Below are 25,363 nucleotides of genomic sequence, written 5' to 3'. Positions count from 1 at the left end.
AAAAATTAACAAATTTCTTAAAATATAACAGAGAATAACTAACTAACAACTATACAACTCCTTCCTCTAACCTATCTTTTACCTTCCATTCTATAATACTAGTCTGACAAAAGCCCATGATTAAGAATTACCAAAAATTCAAGTTTTCAAAACCAGCCAGCTGTCGAATCTTCTATTTGGATCTTCCTTTGTCTTCTTTTCTTCTTCTTAGGGATTTCTGTTTCACAGGTTATTGATCGTTAAAGATACCTTTAAGAGAGCTATTCTCCTGGCAGTCTGCAGATGCTGGAAGCTTGGCAGTTCTCCTCCCAACTGTTCAGGTTTTCCTTGTTCTCCACCTCCCAAAGCATCAGATTGTGTCATTGGCTTTTAAGATTGTCAATATACTAAATTCAAATTTGATTGGAGTTTGGTACTTTTGGAGCATAATTTGAATTGATTGGCCAAATTTGAATTTGTTTCTGTCATCTCCAGGCAACCCAGCTAATCTAACTTTCGACTACGTGTTACATTGTTAATTTGTTCAGAACACTTGGTGCTGTCAGGTAGTTCTGCTAGCTTTTAACTCCCTTAAAGGTACAGTACACCTACATCTTCATAACATAGGTAAAGCAACACTTTACCTGCACTTCACACAATCTAGTCTACTGCATTTGCTGCTCACAATGTGAAACAAAAGCATGGACTAGGTGACCACTTTGCAAAACATTTATGTTCTACCCACAAAAAAAGACCCTGACCTTCCAGCTGCCTGCCACATTAACACATCACCCTATTCCCTGGCCAACATCTCTGTCTCAGGCTTGCTGTAGTGCTCCAGCGAAACTCAGTACAAGCTGCCTTGGCTCCCTGCAGCCCTCTAGACTTAACATCAAGTTCAGTAATTTGAGGGCCTGAACTCTCCCATGTCCTAGCCCCCTACACCACATACCAGGCCTCATTGTCACATAGGTAAAAACAATGACTGCAGATGCTGGAAACCAGATTCTGGATTAGGCACAGCAGTTCAGGCAGCATCCTGATGAAGGGTTTTTGCCCAAAACGTCGATTTTATTGCTTGTTATCACATAATCTACCATTACATACAACTCATTGTTCACCACTCATTGTCTCCATTCACAGTGATTCACCCTCCCAGCCCGATCATTATCTACTCCTTTGTCTATCTAACCGCTCTTCCCTGTCTTTGAGCTCTTTCCCCACCTAACATTTACTCCTTATTCCCTCCCTCTGCCCTATCTTCTGCACATAAACCGACATTTTCCCAGCTACCATCAGTTCTGAGGAAGGGTCATCAGACCTTGCCAGATCAACTGCACTTTTTCAGCAACTTCTATTTTTATTACATGGTGTTCCCTGTGCTCCCTCTTGTGGTCCAATACGGTATTACAACATGGCGTTCCCGGCCTCCCTCTTGTGGTCCAATCCGGTATTACAAAATGGCGTTCCCGGCTCCCTCCTGTGGTCAGATTCGGTATTACAACATGGCGTTCCCCGCCTCCCTCCTGTGGTCAGATTCGGTATTACAACATGGCGTTCCCGGCCTCCCTCTTGTGGTCCAATTCGGTATTACAACATGGCGTTCTCACCCCCCCCCCACCCTGCGGTCAAATCCGGTATTACAACATAGTGTTCCCGGCCTCCCTCCTGCGGACCCAATCGGGTATTACAACATAGTGTTCCCGGCCTCCCTCCTGCGGTCCAATCGGGTATTACAACATAGTGTTCCCGGCCTCCCTCCGGTGGTCCATTCCGGTATTACAACATAGTGTTCCCGGCCTCCCTCCGGTGGTCCATTCCGGTATTACAACATAGTGTTCCCTGCCTCCCTCCTGTGGTCTAATGCGGTATTACAACAGTGTTCCCGAACCCCCCCGCCTGTGGGTCTGAATCGCTTTTTCCACAAGAAGCTCTTGCGCCTCCTATGATTTACAGTACATATTAACGAACCGAAGCTTGCAAGCCCACTCTAAAAGATGAAAGACCTAATCTACGTTTGTTTAATATATTTCAATCGCAAGACACTGTAACCTTTTGCTATAAATTCTGCGTCTTGTGATCCTGCTCCACAACCACCTGATGAAGGAGCAGCGCTTCGAAAGATGGTGCTTCCAAATAAACCTGCTGGGCTGGAGTGTACAAAATTAAAAATCACCCAAGCCCGAAACGTCGATTTCGCTGCTCCTTGGATGCTGCCTGAACTGCTGTGCTCTTCCAGCACCACTAATCCAGAACCAGGTTACAGTCCAACAGGTTTAACTGGAAGCACAAGCTCTCAGAGCGCTGCTCCTTCTCCATGAGGTAGCTGTGTGATATTTGTTAACATCGCGCCTCCGATGGTTTGACCCAGTATTACAGCATAACGCCGCCGTGTTGGAAACGGGCGTCCTCTTGTGGTCAGATCCCGATATTACAGCACCACCCCCCTACTCTTGCGCTCCCCCGTGTGGTGGCGGGAACGCGCGTCCTCTCGTGGTCAGATCCCGGTATTACAGCTCCCCTCCCCGTGGCTCTCGGGCTCCCCCATGTGGTGGCGGGAACGCGCGCCGCCGCGGACCCGCGCCTTGTTAAAAAGGGGGAGGGTTGCGCCGGGCCCGGCCCGCGCTCCCTGAGCCGGTCGGAGGGTGTCGCGAGCGAGCGAGGGCGCGCGCGCGTGAGGGAGAGAGGGCTCCACTGGGTGATTTTTTTTAAAACAGAAAATGGCGACCACGGTGTTCCCGGGCGTGCGGCTGGTGTCGATCGGGGATCAGAACGGGGAGATCCAGCGGCGCTCAGACCAACAGCCGCTTAAACTGGAGATTAAAACCACCCAGGACAGCGCGTTCATCAGCCTCTACAGCAGTGAGTGTGGGCCCGGGGACAGGGGGGAGGGAGAGACCGGGGATCCGGGCCCGGGCCCGGGGACAGGGGGGAGGGAGAGACCGGGGATCCGGGCCCGGGGACAGGGGGGAGGGAGAGACCGGGGATCCGGGCCCGGGGACAGGGGGGAGGGAGAGACCGGGGATCCGGGCCCGGGGACAGGGGGGAGGGAGAGACCGGGGATCCGGGCCCGGGCCCGGGCCCGGGGACAGGGGGGAGGGAGAGACCGGGGATCCGGGCCCGGGGACAGGGGGGAGGGAGAGACCGGGGATCCGGGCCCGGGGACAGGGGGGAGGGAGAGACCGGGGATCCGGGCCCGGGCCCGGGGACAGGGGGGAGGGAGGATCCGGGCCCGGGGACAGGGGGGAGGGAGGGAGAGACCGGGCCCGGGGACGGGGCGGGGGGGTGAGAGAGAGACCGGGGATCCGGGGCCCGCTGTCCTCCCGGGCCCAGGTCCAGGCTGTGGGGTAACTCTCCCACATGTTGTCGCTGAGGAAGCGGCTCCTGAGGAAAGGCCGAGGCCTCTGTCCCTGTGGCGTCTGCTCTCCCCCCGGGCCCGGGCTCCAGGGTTGTTTAAAACTGACCGTCTGGGCATTTTAAAATAAACACGAGGAAGATGCTGCCTGAGTTATTAATCCGTCAGGCAGACCCAGTCTGTGCCGTTGTTGCTGTTAAACAGGTTTGTTATCGGGTTACAGACTGTTGTGGAATTCTCCTCTTCCATGTGGCCACACAGAGTAACCCACCCAGACCCATTTCCCTCTGACTAATGCACCTAACACTGGCCAATCCACCCTGACCTGCACATCATTGGACTGTGGGAGGAAACCGGAGCACCCGGAGGAAACCCACTCAGACACGGGGAGAATGTGCAAACTCCGCACAGACAGTCACCTGAGGCTGGAATCGAACCTGGGACCCTGGCGCCGTGAGGCAGCAGTCTAGCCTCTGAGCCACCGTACTGCCCTTGGATCTATCAGTGACCAACCATGAATTTGGAGATCATTCAATATGGAGGACGATGCTGGGGTGGCACGGTGGCTCAGTAGTTAGCATTGCTGCCTCACCATGCCATGGACCCGGGTTCGATTCCAGCCTTGGGTGACTGTGCAAGCTCCACGCAGACCTTCTCCCCGTGTCTGCGTGGGTTTCCTCCCACAGTCCAAAGGTGTGCAGGTGAATTGGCCATGCTAAATTGCCCATAGTGTTAGGTGCATTAGTCAGAGGGAAATGGGTCTGGGTGGGCTACTCTTCGGAGGGTCAGCGTGGACTGGTTGGTCCGAAGGCCTTGTTTCCAAACTATCGGTAATCTAATCTAATCAGTATTTTCTATCTTTTTATTTCTCTACTTCCCCACAGACACACTCTGCCTCGGTGTGTCTCCCTTGATCATTTTCTTCCATTTAACTAATTCATCATTTCCCTTCCTGCACATTTTCTGAGTGATCTTTGTGAGTGAGTCTCCTCTTTTTGCCTTGTTCTGGTCCTTCTCATCTTGTGAATATCTTTGTTCAGATCTTAAAAAACCTGAACATGTCTCAGTTCTTAGCAGAATCTCCAGATTGTCCTGTTATTTATTTCAGATCTTCAGGGTTTGCTGTAACTTGTCAATTTGGGTAATTTCCCCACATTTAAGTGAGTTGTTACAATCTGTAATTGTGGATGTTGAAAGCATTAACTCATCTATTAGATTGTCATATTCTATCTGCACAAGAAAATGCTGCAACTAAACAGAGTTTGGTGACACTAAACAGGAGCAGGAGGGGAGAGGCTTGAATAACTTTTAAAAATTACTCATTTTATGGTAACACCCTGTTGTTTATCCTGTATGGTACTGCTTTCAGGTCAAGTCTTTACAGTATCGACTATTTGCAGAATTCATGGACTCCTGATGTTATCCACTTCCAATGATACTTTGTGACAGTTACTGAACATGATTCTTTAAATCTCTAAAAAGTTATCTTCCTCCCCATTATAATAATTGGACCGTTACCTTTTGATCCTACTCCAGTTGCAAGCCTGTGTTGATTGCTCAATTTGTTACATTTTAAAGTTGACTTTGGGTTGGTGTTCATTACCCAGAGCTATCAAATACACGCTGAGCCAATCTTTTCTCTCTCTGCAAAGCTAGCTGATTTGAGATGCATGTGAATGTTACACCTTGTGCCTAGACAATCCACTGGTAGAATAAGCACCCACCACACTTGCTGAATGTATGATTTTGAATTGGGGGACTGTTCATCACTCTTACTCTTGCTAACCTAGGCTCCTAGTTCCTCAATACCCAAAACTTTAGATTAATACAATTACCTTTGAATATCTCTAACTCCTGCAATCCTCTGCCTTTTCTTCAGACTTGTATATATCTTTCAATTATTCCACGATCGACAGCTATGAACAGAGAATAGTACAGGCCCTTCAGTCCACGGTGTTGTGCTGAACATATATCTTGATCTAAGATCAGCCTAACCCTCAATTTACTGCTGTCCATGTGCTTTTCCAGCAGTTGCTTAAATGTCCCTAATGTCTCTGACTCTATACCACTGCTGGCAGTGCATTCCATGCATCCACCACTCTGTGTAAACAACCTACCTCTGACATCTTCCTAATACCTTCCTCCAATCACCTTAAAATTACGACCCCCCCCCCTAGTGACAGCAGTTTCTACCCTCGGGAGAAGTCTTTGGCTATCTGCTCTATCTATTGCCTCTCATTACTTGTTCACCTCTATCAAGTCCCTTCTCTTCTTTCTCTCCAGTTTGAAAACCCCCAGCTTACTCAACTTCTCTTCATGAGCCAAGCCCTCCAATCTGGGCAGTATCCTGGTAAATCTCCTCTGCACACTGTCTAAAACATCAACATCCTCCCTACAAGGAGGTGACCAGAACTGGACCCAGTATTACAAGTGTGGTCCAATCAGGGTTTTATAGAGGTGCAGCAAAACCTTGTGACTCAGTCCTCCAGATAATGAAAGTCAAAAAACCCTCTTAACAATCGTATCAACTTAGGTGGCAACTTTGAGGGATCCATATAAGTGGACCCCAAGATCCTGCTGTTCCTCTACACTGCCAAGAATCCTGTCTTTAACCCTGTATTCAGCATTCAGACTCAACCTTACAAAATGAATCATTTCATTTATCAAGTTTGAACTCCATCTGCCATTTCTCAGTCCAGCTTTGCATCCTGTCCATGTCTTGTAGCCTGCAACACAATCTGCCACACCACTGACCTTTGTGTCATCGGCAGGCATACCAATCACTTCTTCATCCAAGTCATTTATAGAAACTACAAAGAGCAGATCCCCGCTGAACAGCACTAGTCATCAACCTCCAGGCAGAATATTTTCCGTCCACTACTACTCGCTGTCGTCTTTTGGCCAGCCAATTCTGTATCCAGACAGCCAAATTTCCCTGTATCCCATGCCTCATAACTTTCTGAATGAGCCTACCGGGGGAAACCTTATGAAATGCCTTACTGAAATCCATGTACACCATATCCACTGCTCGACCATCGTCAACTTATTTTGTCACACCCTCAAAGAACTCAGTATGGCTGTGTGAGGCATGACTTGATCAAATTGTTTTTCCAAATAGTCATAAATCCTATCTCTCAGAATCCTTTCCAGGACCTTGCTTTCCACAAACATAAGACAGACTTCTCTGTAATACCCAAGAATTTCCCTATTCCCTTTCTTGAATGTTTGCCTCCCTTCAATCATTCGGTACCACTCCTGTGGAGAGTGAGGATGCAAAGATCATCGCCAGAGGTACAGCAGTCTCATTCCTCACTTCCTGTGGTAACCCTGGATATACAGAGGAACCTCGATTATCCGAATGAGATGGGCGGGCACTATTTTGTTCAGATAATCGATTATTCGGTTAATCTATTAAATGCCTTTCCTCTTGGGCTCGGAGTTTTTTTAAGTCTGCTCCCCATTCAGGAGACGAGGCAGTAGCCCACCGCGTGCAAGCCCCCGCCCCCAACCACCGTCCAACACTGCTTCCCCACATGCACCCAACCCCATCCAACACAGTGCCCCCAACACTGCCCCCGTCCACCTGCCAGAGCTGTTGAACTTTTTGAACAGTTTTTGTTCTTGTTTCTGATTTACAGCATCTGCAGTCCTTTTAGTTTTTATTTGTCTAATGTAGTACTTGCAGCAAGCTCCCACAAATAGCAATGAGATTGTTACTTTTTTTTGCATGCTTTTGGCTGGGGAGAACATCCATGCTCCTTCCAAATAGTAAGCAAGGATCTGTTACCACCACCTGAGGGGACGGGTGGGTCCTCCGTTCAGCATCTTGGCCAAAAGACTGCAGCCTGTGCACTGAAGCACTCTCTCAGCACTGTACTGGGAGTGCCAGCCTATATTTTCTGCTCAGCTTCCTCAAGTGTGAATCAGAGCTGCAATCTACTGATTTAGACTTGAAGCAGCTATCAACCTGATGAGGCCAAGATTTAGAACTGCACATTCTAGATTCTAAGAGATCAACTTGAACCTAGTGTGGGATTGTCCATTTCTGAGCTGGAGGTGATACTTGTGTGCTGCTACTGAGTAGAGTGGCTGGAAATTTTGTGGGGGCGATTCTTAACTATTTTAGCCTTCAGCAGCTGTGACCAGTCCCTAAAACTTCTTGCAATAAGTGCAGTTACACCCCTTAGCTCCTGATTTGGGCTCAACAGCATGTGTTAGTTATTACCAAATAGCCAAACGTTATTATTTCAACGTGGACCCAAATGTTTGCTGGCAGAATATTTGCCATCACTTTACTCTTGTCAGATGGCTGCAAGAATCCTTGTCCCACGAGACAGTTTGTATTGCTAGCGATGAAATTTGTACCTCTTGATGTGCGCACATTTGAGCACCTGCTTTATTATTCATCACTGCATATCCTCGTGCAACACTTATTTACTGTCACCAAGCTGGGCTGTGGAGAAAGCCTTTCTTTAAAGTAGATTTTTGACTTTGCCCACTCCAGTTCAACACTGGTACCTCCACATCATTTTTTTTTCTGATCTTGTACAAAGCTTACCTCTGCATTAGGTGTTGGTTATGGTTCTGTACCACTAAGAAGCAAGTTAGGTTTGGGAGTTGTTTGCAGTGACATGACCTTAGACATGACCCAACTGTCTTGGAATGTAGTATAATAACACAGTTGATGCTAAAACCCATTCATTCTTCTCTACGCACTCTAATGTTCCTCTTTCTTGACTAGCGATCCTTTTGAACAGTTTTGAACAGCAAAATCTGCAGTTTTCAAGAGGATAAACCAGATTGTTTTGAAGTAAATAACTGATTCATTTTTCAGCGGTAAGCGACCCTTCTTGGAACTGTTGTAGAGGCAGCTTTGCTCTGTATTTAACCATATTGTGCAATGTTGTGATTGTTAGGTACTAGCAGGAAATAATAATTCTGTTTTTCTTCCCCTTGGCTTCAAAAGCATTTTTTAAAAAGTAATGAGCAGAGAATCTTTCACCTGAGATCTTGTGCACTCCAGAATAAATTGGACTTAAGTGTGACAGTGGATGCCTATTGGTGTGACTCTGTTGTGTTCTGGTAATACAGAAACTGGCTATTCAAAGAGGTTATCTGTAGTTGATTTTGTAGTCTCTTGTTGCTGCCTGTCTCAGTGCAGTTTGTTTTCTGAGCGTGCAGTAGGGAGAGATTGTGTTAATGGCCTGGGATAAACCTTCTCCAACCATTTTGAGACAGTTCTACTCTCTTCATTGACAGATATTTGTATGAGGCAAGCAGAATGAAACTGTCATCCCTCTGTCCCAATGGTGGTTACATTACCACTTAAGGGCCATGGGGAAATAGGTAGGGAGCAGATATAATTGAAGAGAAAGTTGACTGTTCATACTGTATCAAGTCACTTACTCTGATGTTCCCAAACCCTTCACATATTTGAAAATGCTGCTGCTGTGTGATCTTGTCAGTTGGGGAACAATGTTAGACCATAAGATATAGGAACATAATTAGGCCATTCAGACATCGAGTTTGCTGTGCCATTTGTTCATGATTGATATGTTTCTCTATTGTTTCCCTTGAGAATGTTTTCCATTCTCCTTCTCTCCATAACCCTCCATAACCATAGGATGTTGCCAGGGTTGGAGGGTTTGAGCTATAGGGGTAGGTTGAATAGGCTAGGGCTGTTTTTCCAGGAGCGTCACAGGCTGATGGTGACCTTAGAGATTTATAAAATCATGAGGGGCATGGATAATGTGAATAGCCAAGGTCTTTTCCCTAGGGTGGGGGAGTTCAGTACTAGAGGGCATAGGTTTCGGGTGAGAGGGGAAAGATAAAAAGAGACCCAAGGGGCAATGTTTTCACGCAGAGGGTGGTGTGTGTATTGAATAAGCTGCCAGAGGAGGCGGGGGAGGCTGGTACAATTGCAGCATTTAAAAGGCATCTGGATGGGTACATGAACAGGAAGGATTTGGAGGGATATGGGCCAAGTGCTGGCAAATGGGACTAGATTAGTTTGGGATATCTAGTCGGCATGGACGAGTTGGACTAAAGGGTCTGCTTTCGTACATCTCTATGATTCTATGACTGTATAACCCTTGATCCATTAATGATCAAGAATCTATCTATATCTGTCTTAAATACACTCAATGACTTGTCCTATACAACACTCTGCAACAATTAGTTCCACAGAGTCACCACCCTCTGACTGAGTTAATTCCTCCTCATCTCTGTTCTAAAGGTCCCCCTGCACCCCATCTTTTGAATCTCCCAAGTACAGACCCAGAGTCCTCAACCACTCCTCATATGACAAGCCCTTCATCCCCAGGATTCTTCCAACAGCAGCATACCTTTCCTTGGGTATGGGCGCCAAAACTGCCAACAATATTTCAAATGCGTTCTGACCGGAATCTTGTACAGCTTCAGCAGTACGTCTTTGCTCTTGTTTTCTAGCCCTCTCGAAATGATTGCCAGCATTGCATTTGCCTTCTTAATCACCAACTGAACCTGCATCTTAACCTGAAGAAGGACTGCCAAGTCTCTTTCTGCTTCAGATTTATTTTCAGCCTCCCCGTTTAGAAAATAATTTACTTCTCTATTCTTCCCAACAAAATGTGTAACCTTGCACTTTTCTACATTTTATTCCATTGCTGCTACTTTGCCCACTCACCTAGCATTTCCAAGTCCTTCTGCAGCCTCCCCACTTCCTCAACATTAGCTGTCCTATCTTTGTATCATCTGCAAACTTACTTAACTTTGCCACATTGTTGCTGGCAGGTCCCTGCTCTGAACTGAGGAAATGGAAGGACCTTTCAGAACAGCCACATTAATGGTTTAGCATCTTTGTGGTAGAGCAGTGTCTATGCCAATTGTGCTCTCAAATTCTGGAAGGGCTTTTGAGCTCACTGCGATGCTACCAAAAGGGAACAATGCTGGAGCATTTCATTGTGATGACTCTGACCTATGCGCTCTCGCTCTGAGGTTGAGGGGGATTCGACAGATTGTCTTAATGTCATTGCTTAGTTGGGTGACATGTAGAGTGTGTCTAGACCGCACCAACATTATAGTCTGGTTTATAAAATAACCATTCAGTAATTTGTAAGTGGGTTGGATCAGGCCTCTTCTGACCTTGGGTAGGTGGGCAGGCCTGTATGTGAGAGTTCTTGCATTCTGTCTGTCTCTGTGTCTCAGACTGACTGACTGCAGTGTTGTAGTCACCCTTCCCAATGATGGTGATTAGTTTGTATAAACTGAATCATGGTTTTCCACTTGTTTTTTAACTGACTGTGCTGGGCTTCAAAGATTGAACAGGCTTGAGCTCTATGGAGGCAATGAGAGGGACTTGCTAGAGTGTGTGTGTTTTATAGGGTTTTAGACAGGTTTGATAGGGTAGATGTGAAGAATCCCAAGGACTATAAATGCCAGAAGTAAGTGATGGTAAACTTTACATCTCTGCTTTCTCCTGAGATCTCCGCCATTTCAGATACCACTTTTGAATCATCCTACATGATATCAAAGTGTTCAAAGACATGATGTCTCCCAATGGTATTTTGACAATAGTACTGTAGACTTGCCCACCAGAATTAGCTGCACCCTGGCAACAGCTACAACACTGTCATCTACCTGACAGTGGAAAATTACCCAGATGTGTCCTATCCATGGAAAGAAGACAAATCCAATTAATGCCATATAAATCTATTCTGAATCATCAAAGGGAGAGGTTGTAGATGGTGCTATTGAGTGGCACTTCCTCAATAATAATCTGCTGAGTTTGTGTTCTGTCAGTGCCACTCCTCTCCTAACCTCGTTGTGGCTTTGGTCCAAAAACATTGAAAGAAACTGAATTTCAGTGGTTAGGTAAGAGTGACTGTCCTTGACATCAAGGCAGCATTTGACTTGTTATGGCTTCTTGATGCCATACTGAAATTGGTGTCTATGGGAATTGAGGAGGGGTTAAATATCTGCTGGTTGGAACCATGCCTAGCACAAAGGAAGATAGTTGTAGTTTCTGGAGATTAATCATTTCTGTTCCAGGATGCTGTTGCTCCTCGGGCTAGTGTCCTGGCCCTAACCATCTTTGGTTGCTTCATCGATGATCTTGCCTCCATCATAAGGTCAGAAATGGGTATGTTTGCTGATGATTGCACAATGTTCAGCACCATTCGCAACTCTTGCTTACTGAAGCAGTCTGTCTATATATGCAGCAAGACCTGGACAATTTTCAGGTTTGCGGTGAAAGATGGCATGTAACATTCAAATCAAGCAAATGTCAGACAATGACCATCTCAAGGAAGAGAGAACCCAGCTTCCCCTCCTTTGATATTCAGTGGCATTACAAACACTAAATCCCTCCACTATCAATGCTTTGGGGATACCAAAAACTGAACTGGACCAGCCATCTGCAAATATCGTGGCTACAAGAGCAAGTTAGATGCAAGAAATTCTGTGGTGAGGAATTCACTCCAGACTCCCTGAAATCTGTTCACAGTTTACAAGGAACAAGTCAGGAGTGTGATAGAATATTTTCCACTGCCTGCTGCGTGCAGCAGTATGAGCCATCAACAAGATGCACTGCATAACGCACCAAATCTCCCATCAAAAACACATTGTAAACCTTCAAACTCTACCATCTAAAAGGACAGGAGCAGCAGGTGCATAGGAGGGCCACCACTTGCAGTTTCCCGTCCAAGTGGCTCACCATCCTGACTTGGAACTGTATTGCAGTTCCCTTGGTGTCATGGACAAATCCTGGAATTCGTTTCCTAAGAGCACTGTTGGTTCTCTTTATACCACAAGGATCGCAGTGCTTCAAGAACGCAGCTTTCCTCCACCACCACCTCCAGCCAATTAGGGATCAATGGTAGGACTGGACTTGCCAGTGACACTCTTCCTGAGAACGATTTTTTAAAATCAGTCATGAATTCTGGGAGGACTTTTTTTAACTGAGATTGCTGTGCCAACCACCCATCTTCCGGTCCCTTACCTGTGGCTATCGATGATACAAGTGTCTCAGCAAGGGGCACAGCAAACTCTTTCCTAACTTCCCACAAAGTTCTGGCTAACATCTGATCAGGTCCCAGGGAATTATCCATCCTTATGCATTTTAAGGTGTCCAGTACCACCTCTGTAATATGGACATTTTTCAAGACATCAATACTTATTACCCCAAGTTCACTAGCTTTTTGTTTGAGTGGTGATATTTAAGAGAAAGTTAAATAAAAACTGAGAAGGAGCAATGTTGATTGAGAATGGGAAATGTTTTTGACTTTAACAGTGGCACACCCTGTTTTGCTATTTCTATTCTGTAAATACTTTTATTAGACAACAAAACAACTTGTTCTCACTCACTGGTAGCTTCTGTGTATGTAGCTCTCGCTGTGTACTTAGGCTATTTTCTCTCCTATCATTTCCTGGACGCTGGTTACAGACATTCTCGATTATTTTACCAAATAGCTATTAATTGTAGGTCTTGTGATGGTGTTTGTCAACAGATTTTCTTATTGCAGGTTCGAGAGTGTTGGGCTGGAAAAGCACAATGTCAGACAGCATCCGAGGAGCAGGAGAATCGCTGTTTCGGGCATAAGCCCTGTCCCATTCCTGGTGAAGGGCTTATGCCCAAAACCTCTATTTTCCTGCTCCTCGGTTGCTGCCTGATTTACCGTGCTTTTCCAATACCACACTCTCGACTCTGATTGCCAGCATCTGCAGTCCTTGCTTTCTCCTTTTTTACTGCAGGGTTGTCACAACCAAGGCCCATCCTGTCTTCCCCCAGTGCCTATAGTCATGCAGGCAAAGTAGTGCAAACTTACTGCTCTAATGCAGCATTGTTGGCTCCCACAGTGAGATTGGGTAAATCTGCATACACTGAGAAAATAAAGCTGTGTTTATTTGGTGATTTGGAACCTGGTTATTTTCTTTTCTTAATTACCCATGCCCTGGGGCTTTTATCAGCTGCTTGTTATTGTGCTGACATTGTAAGCCCTGAAGAAGGGCTTATGCCTGAAACATCGCTTCTCCTGTTCCTTGGATGCTGCCTGACCTGTGCTTTTCCAGCAACACATTTTCAGCTCTGACATTGTAAGCATGCTCTCTCTCTTCATAATAATGCAAAACAGTTTATCATGTTACTATCTTGCCTGTTTGAGCTTGCTGTATGAAAGTTGACTTCAGTTTTCTTGCATTATCACTGTGGCTGCATGTCAAGCAAACATTTTGTGGTCTTCTATGGTTATGAATGTGCTATATAAATGCATGTTTCTTTTTCATATACGTAGTAACTCTGTTCCTGTTAATCCAATTTTCTCTCAAGAAACTTGAAGTAACAACAATAAACTCCCAAGGCACTTCACAAATGTAATGATCAGAATTTGACACCACTTCATTGGGGTATGGGGAGAATGACCAAAGTCTGCATTAGTAGGCTAGAGTCCAGGGAGAATCTTTAAGGGGCAGAAATAGATTGAAATTCCCTCTTGAAATTGAGGTCTTGATTTGCTGAAGATGGTGTCATTAATTATGTGATTTTTTTAAAAAGGGGATGCTCACAAGAACAGAGTCAAACACGTGTCAGCAGGGTTGATAATGTTCATAGACATAAGGTGGGGAATGGCCTTGGACTGTTTGGAAAAAGAGGGCATTGTTTAGTTGGGAGCCAGTGTATGACGATGAACATAGAAGCAAGGGGCTTTGGTGCAAGTCCGGACACCAGCCGTAGATCATCTGAAGTTGACTAGAAGTGCATGGAAGTAGTTTGATCCAAAGGGAGCCAAGACGTGCAGCATGAGAGATGAGCTGAGGGAAGAGTAGAGGCAGGCAGTGTTTATAGAGATAGGAATAAGCAGGCATAGTGAAAGTGTACAAATGGGGTGAGAAACTGAATGGAGTCAAAGATCCAAGCTGTTAGAATTGACCCTGTGAAAAGGTTGAAAGTTCCATGTGCAAGTTGTTTATCGCAATATTGCAGGCTGCTTTCACAAACTGGGTCAGGATTGAGGTATGTTTATGCTCTGTCTGGTGTTTTTCCAAAAAAAGAAATTCAGGTAGTGGTTGGAACATCATGTGGATGAAAAGAACAGTTTAGCCAGCACTATCATGTGAGCCATCACAAGTGAGGGTGCAGAAGTGTGGGTCCTGCATCCTGTGAGATTCTGAGAAATTGCCAATATGTTCCGCATCTGCAACCTTGGTGGAAATGCAAATTGTCTTTAAAACCAGCTTTGTCTCGATGCACTCTGTGCATAGGCATTTGAATGGTTTCTGCTGAGAGCCAGTGAACACTTTGTTCTCCACTCAACTTCAGTTGAGCAGCACTTGAATAAGAAGCGAGGACTAAAAGTTAGTTTGGATAACGTGTTGCACAATTCTTGTGACAATACGAAGCACTGGCTGTGATGGTAACTGGTGAATTACAGTTATTTGTTTGCTTTGATGTCCAAAAAAAAACTGTGTCCAGTCTGCCATGACATTCTGTTTTCTGCTAAAGTTTCATTTTATTGTTGCTTGTTCTACGCTGCCTAGAAAGTCCCTCAGGCACTTGCTGAAAAACATCTTTCTTGACTGTCCTGTTAATGTCAGATGCTGTTAAGTGAAGGGTGAGTGTAAGTAATTTCTGTTTCACTGCTCCAACATTTTGAATCTCAAAACAAATTGTATGCTCACTCCAGCTTAAGGATAAAATACTTTCTCTCCTCATTTTGATATGCATATGCTGTTTTTGTGTAAAGCTGCTTTCCAGGCACACATCTGTTCACTTGAGGCTTGGTTCCTGATCCCAGATTTCGGAGATCATTAATTGTGTCACAGTGATTGCGACCCCTCTATTCAAAGGCTGGCGTTTCTCAAACTGCACAATGGTGACTGTGGGAGGGAAGTTCTGCAATTTTACAATCTTCTCATTAAGATGCAGCGTTTATTACTTTTGAAAAAATCATGTGTACTGGGAACCTCTCTTCAGAACCAGTCACAAGAGTGACTTGAAGCCAAAGTGGAGAATTGATAGTGACCATTTTAAAAGAAATAGTGAAGATTCCTGCTCTATTTGAATTAATAAGTAGTGAGGTGTAAAAATGTTCGAGAAGCTTTTCTAGTGCCTCAAATGTAATGAATGGCTCTTTTCTTTTTGCGCACACACACACACACACACACACACACACACACACACACACACACACACACACCCTCTGAAGTTAGTTGGGATCTCTGCCATGCGGCAGCTTTATCTACTCTATTATTTTCCTTTATTGTTCTTCAGCAAATGTAGTTTCCTTCCACATCTGTTGGTCTTTATCCAATGAGAAGTACAGAATTGCACTGGCAGGCTGCTTATCCTGAATTTGCATTTAATGCCCGCTGAGCAGTGAGCTGCAAAGAAAATGCTGAAAGGACAGTGTGGGGGTTAGTGATAAAGGCAGAAACTCCGATCGCAGACACAATAGTTCCTTTAAATGTATTGGCAGGAGGCAAATCACCCGTGTTTTAATCAGAACATTTATGCAGTGCAGAAGTGCTCTCCCAGCCAGCATGGCGTGGCAGTGATGCAGTTATGATTTCCTAGTGTTTTATACTGTGCACCTGGATGTGTCTTTCAAGACTTGAACCCAGCAGTACAACAGATTGTTGGATATTTTCTGTGTGCAGTTGCTCTTTGATCAATCTATATGCTGAACCAGCTAGCTCATTGCATGGTGCTGGAATCTGTATTATCTGAGTCAGCACTTATGTCATTTAATTAAGTCACATAAATCTTGCTGATGGCTAGAAGCTAATGTGGAGAAAAGGATGGAAATCACTAGCAGCAGGGGTTAGTATGAGTAATTCCAGTCTGCAGTGCACCCTGATTTAACTTCAGTGCAGTGGAGATGGGTTTTGTTTTATGTTCGCAAGAAGCAGATAATGTAGAAAAGCATGATGTGCAGCCTTTAGTAGATGATCAGTATGGTAATTGATAACGCTGTTAGGCGATTGCTAATACTCAGTGCTTTGAACCGCAAGTTTTCCAGTATTCAGATTTTAAAAATAACTAATTTTGTTTTGTGATTTCAGACTTTTGGCTTACTTTTATAGAATTTGTTCCTTCATAGGATGTCATTGGCGTAGCCACCATTTATTGTCGCATTTCCTAAATGTCCCTGAAGTGTGAGTGGCTTGCTCAGCTATTTGAGGGCCATTAAGTTCACTTCAATTTCCTTTGGATTTTGACTCACATGTAGGGTGGACCAAGTAAGGATGGCAGATTTCCTTCCCTGAAGGACATTAGTGAATCCAAGATTTTACGATTTTGCCTTACTTCCCAAGAGTAGGTCAAGTTTTGCACCTTCTCTAGTAGGTACATCCACATACTGAATCAGAAATTCCTCTCCAACTAAACCTTTAACACTATGGCAGTCCCACTCGATGTTTGGAAAGTTAAAATCACCTACCATAACTACCCTATTATTCTTACAGATAGCTGAGATCTCATTACAAGTTTGTTTCTCAATTTCCCTCTGACTATTGGGGGGTGTATAATACAATCCCAATAAGGTGATCATCCCTTTCTTCTTTCTCAGTTCCACCGAAATAACCTCCCTGGATGTATTTCCAGGAATATCCTCCCTCAGCACAGCTGTAATGCTATCCCTTATCAAAAATGATCATTTCAAGCCACTACTGAGAGAGATTTTATTGATTACATATAAATTCCATCACTTGGCAAAGTGGGATTAGTTCTGATGTCCACAGAGCATGTATAGTTAGTAAGTTTGCAGATGACACCAAAATGGGAAGTGTAGTGGACAGTGAAGAAGGTTACCTCAGTGTACAGAGGGATCTTGATCAAATGGGCCATCGGGCTGAGGAGTGGCAGATGGAGTTTAATTTAGATAAATGTGAGGTGCTGCATTTTGGAAAAGCAAATCTTAGCAGGACTTAGACACTTAATGGTAAGGTCCTGGGGAGTGTTGCTGAACAAAGAGACCTTGGAGTGCAGGTTCATAGTTTCTTGAAAGTGGAGTCGCAGGTAGGTAGGATAGTGAAGAAAATGTTTGGTCTGCTTTCCTTTATTGGTCAGAGCATTGGGTACAGGAGTTGGGCGATCATGTTATGGCTGTACAGGACATTGGTTAGGCCACTTTTGGAATATTGTGTGCAATTCTAGTCACCCTTCTATCAGAAGGATGTTGTGAAACTTGAAAGGGTTCAGAAAAGATTTACAAGGCTTTTGCCATGGTTGGAGGGTTTGAACTATAGGGAGAGGTTGGTTGGGCTTGGGCTGTTTTCCCCTGGAATGTTAGAGGCTAAGTGGTGACCTTATAGAGGTTCATAAAATGATGAGGGGCATGCATAGGGTAAATAGACAAGGTATTTTCCCTGGGGTGGGGGAATCCAGAAGTAGAGGGCATAGGTTTAGGGTGAGAGGGGAAAGATTTAAAATAAACCTAAGGAACAACTTTCTAACGCAGAGGGTGGTGCGTGTATGGAATGAGCTGCCAGAGGATGTGGAGGAGGATGGTACAATTACAACATTTAAAAGGCATCTGGATGGGTATATGAATAGGAGGGATTTAGAGAGATATGGGCCAAGTGCTGGCCAATGGGACTAGATTGGGTTAGGATATCTGGTCAGCATGGAGGAGTTGGACCAAAGGGTCTGTTTCTATGCTGTTCACCTGACTCTATTAGCTTGGGTTTCTGGATCACTAGAGACATTACCACTATGCAACTGTCTCCTTTTTTTTTATTCTACTGTTGTCCTCCTTTTAGTTAAGTTTGCAGTAGCTGATGCTGGCCCATCTGAAATCTTAGTTTCTTACAACAAAGTGGGGGTGAGTGACAAATCAGACTGCTGAAGAGCTTTTTGAGCATTTAATAAGGGCATATTTCAAGAGGCGAAAAGAGCAAGAACTCAAAGCTAAATGCCTCATTGGTATTCAAACATTTAGCAGAGGGTATGGTTACTATTGTGATTGCAAACTGGTCTATTCATAGAATCCCTATAGTGTGGAAGGAGGCCTTTTGGTCCTTCAAGTCCACACTAACCCCTATAGGGATCCCACCCAGATTCCCTACCCTCTCTCCATTGGCCCTCCTTTCCCATGGCCAGTCCACCTAACCTGCATATCTTTGGACTGTGGGAGAAAACTAGAGCACCCGGAGGAAACCCATACAGACACTGGGAGAATGTGCAAACTCCACAGACAGTCGCTGGAGGGTAGAATCGAACCCAGGCCCCTGGCACTATAAGGCAGCAGTTCTAACCACTGAGCCGACATGCCACAAGCAATAGGAGGATTTATTCAGCCTCTCCCATCAGATTGTAGCTGAAATGTATTTCAACTCCGTTTAGGGATTGTTGGCAGTCAACAGGTACTCGTGTGAACTTTTTCAAAAATTGTGTGCAGCGCAGTGGAAGGGCGTTAAAGGGGACAGACTTCACTCTTGACATGAGTAAGCACTTGGGGATTGCCAGAGAATAAATTTTTGCAATCACCAAATGATTGATTCTAAACCTGGAAATGTTGTATTTCTATATGAAGCAGATGGCTTTAAAAAAAAAACTCACCTTGTGGTTTTAGTGGAAGCTGTGAACAATGCATGAGTCTTCCATGCCTATTTAGTATGTGGGCATCTCCTCACTGTTGCTCAGATCCTGAAGTTCTTCACTTGCGCAAAATTAGCATAATAGAACATTTTGAATATACTGAGTAGAGACATGTATCATTCACAAAGCAAGGCTTTTTGACGAACTGAGGCTCAAAAGTTTAGCAAGTGTCTCAATGTGATATAAAATGGCGATCCTAGCTCTGAATGAAATACCCTTGCTCTCTGAGTGCAAACATCTAGGCTAGCACCCCAGCATAGAACTGGAAGAATACTGCTCTGACCGAGTTCCATTTCAGATGAAGTGTTGAGTCAAGACAAGGTCTACATTCCCAATTACATGTAAAACATCCTGTGGAACTTTTTTTTTAAAGAATAGGGGAAAGAATCTGAATTAGTTAGAGAAAAGATTACCTAATTCTTTTCATTATTTTACAGGGTAAGGGTATCGCTAACATTGTTGCACACCCCAAAGTACCTTCAAAAGATGGTGGTGAAGTGTAACCTTGAATTTGCATACTGCAGTCCATGTGATGTAGATAGTTGGTGTGCCAGTTAAGTGGGCTGAATTGTCCTTGCTGAAGCTATACTCCAAAATAGCAGAGTACTGACTGGACAGGCTTTAAGGAGTCAAGAGAGGATGACAGAATCGCAGTCTCTGACCTGCTCTTGCAGTCACATTATTTATATGACATATCTTCGGTTCATGATCAATAATAACTCCCTATATGTTGATGATGGGTCTTCTGCTTTGGTGATGTCTTTGAACGTGAAAGGGATATGATTGAATGATCTTCTGTTGGACATGGTCACTGCCTTGATCTTAGCAAACATTACAATCAATAGAAACCTAAATGTCATCCAGGTACTGCTGAATATTGACACTGACTGCTTCAGTATCTGAAGAGTTGTGAATTATCCTAAAATATCATGCAATTGTCAGTGAACATCCCCACCCCCGACTTTTGCATCAGAAAAGTTCATTGAAATAGTTGAGCATATTTGAGTCTAGGACTCTGCAGCAGGTACAGTTGCAGCAATGTCAAAGGCCAATATCTCAGCCCATCAACAACAGTTACTGTACATAGGTCTCATGTCTTGTGTAGACCAGCCTAGGTAAGGATGTCAGATTCCTTCCACTGAAGGGCATCAGAGAGCCAGCTGGGTTTTGGAACAATCCAATAGTTTCAGAGATCATCCTTACAGAGTAGTGTTTTTAATTCCACACTTAATAACGAAACTTCAATTCCTCCACTTTCCTCGTGGTTTGTGCAAATTGGCTGTGACTTTTCCTACATTACAATAATAATGTTTCAACACTGTAGGGATTCTATATTTAAAATAAACATTATTTTGAGTGCTTCATTGGCTGTTAAGTGGCTTGAACTATTGTTTATTGGGGATGGGGTGGAATTAACAGGGTTGTTGACTTTTAAATCCAAAATATGGAATGATTTTTCCAAGAACTTGGAAGTATTATGCATACTTGTGAATTCATCAAGTCTACTGACTAAGAACTGCATTAAAATTCTAGTGATGGGCTGAGAAGTGGCAGATGGAGTTAAATTCAGACAAATGCGAGGTGCTGCATTTTGGGAAAGCAAATCTTAGCAGGACTTGTACACTTACTGGTAAGGTCCTTAGGACTGTTGCTGAGCAAAGATACCTTGGAGTGCAGGTTCATAGCTCCTTGAAAGTGGAGTCGGAGGTAGATAGGATAATGAAGAATGAGTTTGGTATGCTTTCCTTTATTGGTTAGAGTATTGAGTACAGGAGTTGGGAGATTATGTCGTGACTGTACAGGACATTGGTTAGGCCACTGTTGGAATATTGCATGCAATTCTGGTCTCCTTCCTATCGGAAAGATGTGAAACTTGAAAGGGTTCAGAAAAGATTTACAAGGATGTTGCCAATGTTGGAGGTTTTGAGCTATAAGGAGAGGTTGAATAGGCTGGGGCTGTTTTCCCTGGAACATCAGAGGCTGAGGGGTGACCTTATAGAGGTTTATAAAATCATGAGGGGCATGGATAGGATAAGTAGACAAGGTCTTTTCCCTGGGGTGAGGGAGTCCAGAATTAGAGGGCATAAGTTTAGGGTGAGAGGGGAAAGATATAAAAGAGATCTAAGGGGCAACTTTTTCACGCAGAGGGTGATGCATGTGTGGAATGAGCTGCCAGAGGATGTGGTGGAGGCTGGTACAATTGCAACATTTAAAAGGCAGCTGGATGGGTATATGAATAGGAAGGGTTTGGAGGGATATGGGCCGGGTGCTGGCAGGTGGGACTAGATTGGGTTAGGATATCTGGTCAGCATGGACGAGTTGGACCAGAGGGTCTGTTGATGTGCTATACATCTCTATGACTCTACGATACCACAACTAGTGAACTGTGTGTTATTCTGGAACTCCATTTATGGGAAGGATGTAGTTTTATTAGAGGAGTTTGAGAGGAGATTTACCAGGATGCTGTTAGGGTATGTTGCTATGAGGAAATTGATCAGCTTGCGTTGTTTTCCTTCAAGCAATGAAAGCTACAAGGGGACCATCTAGAAAGAGAGAGAAGTTTGAGAGGTATTGGTGAAGTGGATGTTGAGACACTTTTTTTTCATAAGTTGAAAAGTCTCTAGCCAAGGCAAGTAGAGTTTTTTTCACCTAGAGGGTGGTGGGAGTCTGGAACACTCTGAAAGTTTGGTTGAGTCTGAAACTCTAGTCACATTGAAGCAGTATTTCCATGTTTACTTGTGTTGCCATAACCTCCAGGGCTAAGGGGTAAAAGTTGAAAAAATGGATTCATGTAGTCAGATCCTTTGTTGACAAGTGTATATGCAATGGGCAAAATGGCGATCATCTTTGCTGCAAACATCTGTGACTGCATGCCTCGAGTTGTACGTCTTAGATTCAGCATTAGGCTAGCAACTTGCATTGAAACCTGTTAATGGGACTTTGTTTGATTGACACGATAGGTTGTTTCTAAGGATCTGCATTACTTTACAGAACAAGTGAGATCAATGCAGAAGGGGTGGGAGGCTTTTCATCACTGATTTCAGTTTAAGTTTGTGAAACACTGACTGACTGATCTTGTGCCACGCTTCTACGTGTTTTAACGAGCTGAACAAAGTTTAAATGTGGCCACAATAATGTTTACTGTAGGACAGGACTTCCCCAAAACTTTGTTTGGAGTTATGGGCCTTGAGGCAGTGATGCCTGCCATGTGGCTTCAACCAAGTGTTAACAGCTGTGTCGTAGCATTTTTTAAAAAAAGATTGCTCTTTGAGACCTATTGCCTGTGTTGAAAAAGGGAAGTAGGTTTAAAAATCCCTTAAGATTAAACTGTTCACCCTACCCTCTACCTGTGACCCCATCTCCATGGTCTCTCGCATTTTACTGAGCAGGATAGCAATTTTTAAGCTTTGCAATTGGGTCACAATGGGAAAAGGGTTTGGGAAGCACTGCTCTACAATGCATTGATGTTGCATTCATTCTTGTGTGATATATGTTGATTCTTCCCCCCCCCCCCCCCTCAAACCACACTGGTGTATCCAGCTCAATTAGTCAGCTGTAATCAGTTCAGGATAATTAAAAGCACATGTATTTTCTTGGCTAATGGAGAACATTAAATGAAAATGTTTTTGGAATTATGGATTAATTCTGTTTAAGAATCTCCAGTTTGAAATAATATTAATTCTGTAGAATGCCACCTGCCCGTTCCAAAAATCAAGATACTGCAAAATCTTGATTGTAACGTGGACCAGTCTCACTTGTGAAATTTGGCTTAGATGTCATCCCTGTTCCAAATTCTCAGTTGGGAAATGTTATAGTTTTCCCATAATTAGGCTCAGGGCTTTCTTCAAATGTGAAGGAATCTGGAAATTAATTATGCTCCTTTTTAAAGCTATGTTAAAATCTACAGTGAATTAATTTATTTTATCAACAGCACTCCAAGTCATTTGTCCAGCATGTTATGCAGATGTTCCCTTTACTTTGCCTTGCAAGTATTCTCTTTTTAATTGATTGCACAGTCACTCTAGTTAACATAATAGTATTTGAGGTCCTTGCTGTTGCTGCTTTGAAACTGGGTTGGGAGACTTAATATAATAACAAGTGAGACATACAGAATGACAAAGTCTCCCCTCTCGTGTCCTGTAACTTTTGATCAGAGGCCAGTACTGTAATGAAAGGATAAGTTTCCTGTTGTGTAGTAGAAAATATGAGAGAGAGTTATACAGTCCCCTATTTTTGAGACATTAGGTACAGGTGGAACTAATCCACCCTGGAGAGATTTGTAACTTGGGTCAAAGACCGTATGGAGGAATTGATCATGGAGAACATATTTGAGTTCAATTTACCTTTGCATAATTTGGGGTTTGCTGTCATTTGCAAGAGGAGTGAGCGGATCATTTAGGATGTAGGAGTCGAGTGTTGTCCTCTGCTAGTAATTCTACCCCCTCAGCCCATCCTTTGGATGTAATTCGTAAAGTGTGTTTAAAAAAAACTGGGGACTCTGCATCTTCATCATAATGCAGTTTTAGGATCACATTGTGATTGGGGTATGTTTGAGAGCATTAGAAGAAAGCTGCAACATCTGAACTATTATCTCTCTATTTGCTCTTGAGACTAGGGAGGGAAGTTTATCAAAGAATGTTCTTAATCTTCTGTGTGTCCCTCTAATATCTTCTCTGGTGTGTTGTGAAACCTTGACAAGTGCAGGCCATCAAATAAATTAATGCTCGTCAAACGTTCTCTCCTATACTTGATGGAACATTAGTCTTTCAAAGCTCATGTAGCATGGATGAAGAACTGGAATATATTATGTTCCCAAAATAAAGGTCCATTCATTAAAGTGTGAAAACTGCTGCTTTTAAATAGTACAGAATCTTGTTGCAGTATTTTTCTGCGTGTGGGCACTTCTGCCTTGGGTTGAGATGAATGTAGATGCACTGTATAGTCTTTTTTTAATCTTTTACAAACTTTTTAATCTCTGCAGATGAGACGGTCTGTGTATTTAAGTGTGCAGTGAGTCGGGAAACGGAATGCAGTCGTGTCGGCAAACAGTCTTTCATTGTCACATTGGGATGTAGCAGTGTCCTCCTACAATTTCCATCACAGAATGGTAAGGGCTATCCCTCACGTGCAGCTGAAGTTGAGCATAGAAATGGCACACTCTAGGAAATGCTGGACATACTCCAGGCAGGTCATACTTGAGAGAGAATTACCATGAATGTTCCAACGAGAAATGACCCATTGAATATTTCAAACTTTTTAAATTTAAATTTCCAGCATCCTTCATACTTTGGGTTAATAATATTTCTAACATGCAGGTTTGGTAACAATGCAAGTTTGGTCTTTTCTCATGGTGCCACTTACAGGTGTTGCACTGTCACAGGAGGTTGTAATTTAACTAGTTAATTTGTTAAATTTGAGAGAAGCAATTTCAGATGGGTTTTTTTAAAAGCAAGTTTCTCATTCTTCATGAGTGGAACCAAATTTGTTGGAGTTCGGCTGTAAACGTGGGACACTGTTGCCACCAGGAGGGGTAACGCAGAATCCTGATCAGTGATCCAAGTTTAAACACCTTCATGAGAAGGCAGTAGTCCTTTCCTTTCCTTTTGAGGTAGAAGGCTCTGATCAAGTCCCACCTGCGGCAGAGGCATGAAAGAGCATCTGAACAAGTTGATTCCAAAATATCCAAACCCCATCATACTGGTCGACTTGTCTGTGAACTCTTAATGCCTCAGGGCAAATGTGCAATAAGTGCTGTCGTCTTGGTATAGTATAGTGTGAAAGCCAAATACTACATAGGTGGTGGAAATATTAAACAGCAATACTATGTGCTGAAAGTATACTGTAGAAGGATTACATTAGATTCCCTAAAGAGAGACAGAATTGTGTTTCCGGGCAATTACTTTTCTTCAGAACTAAGTTTAAAAATCACAAGAGACCTGGTTATCATGCAACAGGCTTATTTGAAAGTTTTCAGAGCGTTGCTCCTTCGACAGGTAGCTAGTGGGGCAGGATGCATAGGAAGCTTCTTATAAGTAAAAGATCAAAATGTGTGGAAGACTTTAGAAAGTAAATGGTGAAGGTGAGAAGAGAAACAAAAGGGAAGGTGAGAGATGAGGGTAGATTAGATTAAATGACAGTTTCGTGGTTCAAAGTCAAAGGAAGTTGTAATGGGGCAAGTAAAAGACGAGATGTCTAAAGGAGGTGTGAATAGCAATGTAGATGCTGGCTTAATGCATTGTCAAGGACATAAGAGAAACTAGAAACCAGAAACAACTCTGTCAGTAAAGAAACGCTGACCAAAATAGGTACAGAATCTGTAGTCAAAATTGTTGAACTGTGTTGGATCCAGAAGGTTGTAAACAGCTCAAAGTCTGAGATGAAATGCTGTTCTAGTAAGTGTTGAGTTTCATTGTAATGCTGGTTTTGATAGTCTTGAACACAGCTCAATAACATGCTTA

General features: G+C 43.7%; 1 protein-coding gene across 5 annotated transcripts in view; it reads left to right on the top strand.

Annotated features, from left to right (window-relative positions):
- The first annotated feature begins 2,664 nt into the window (after positions 1 to 2,664).
- The window catches only part of carm1 (coactivator-associated arginine methyltransferase 1), an 84,188-nt gene continuing 61,489 nt past the window's right edge, over positions 2,665 to 25,363 (top strand). For all 5 annotated transcript variants that reach the window (XR_015754413.1, XR_015754414.1, XM_043694810.2 and 2 more), the window contains exons 1-2: positions 2,665 to 2,841; positions 23,887 to 24,012. Coding sequence is in view for 3 of the 5 variants with exons in the window: in XM_043694810.2 (XP_043550745.1) it covers positions 2,700 to 2,841; positions 23,887 to 24,012 (268 nt within the window). In the remaining 2 variants the exon portion in view is untranslated. The remainder of the gene's footprint in view (positions 2,842 to 23,886; positions 24,013 to 25,363) is intronic.

Source organism: Chiloscyllium plagiosum, unplaced genomic scaffold, assembly GCF_037043375.1.
Source record: "Chiloscyllium plagiosum isolate Xiang-an unplaced genomic scaffold, Cpla_swu_hap1 HiC_scaffold_45, whole genome shotgun sequence".
NCBI lineage: Eukaryota > Metazoa > Chordata > Chondrichthyes > Orectolobiformes > Hemiscylliidae > Chiloscyllium > Chiloscyllium plagiosum.
This window is presented reverse-complemented; position numbering and strand designations above follow the sequence as displayed.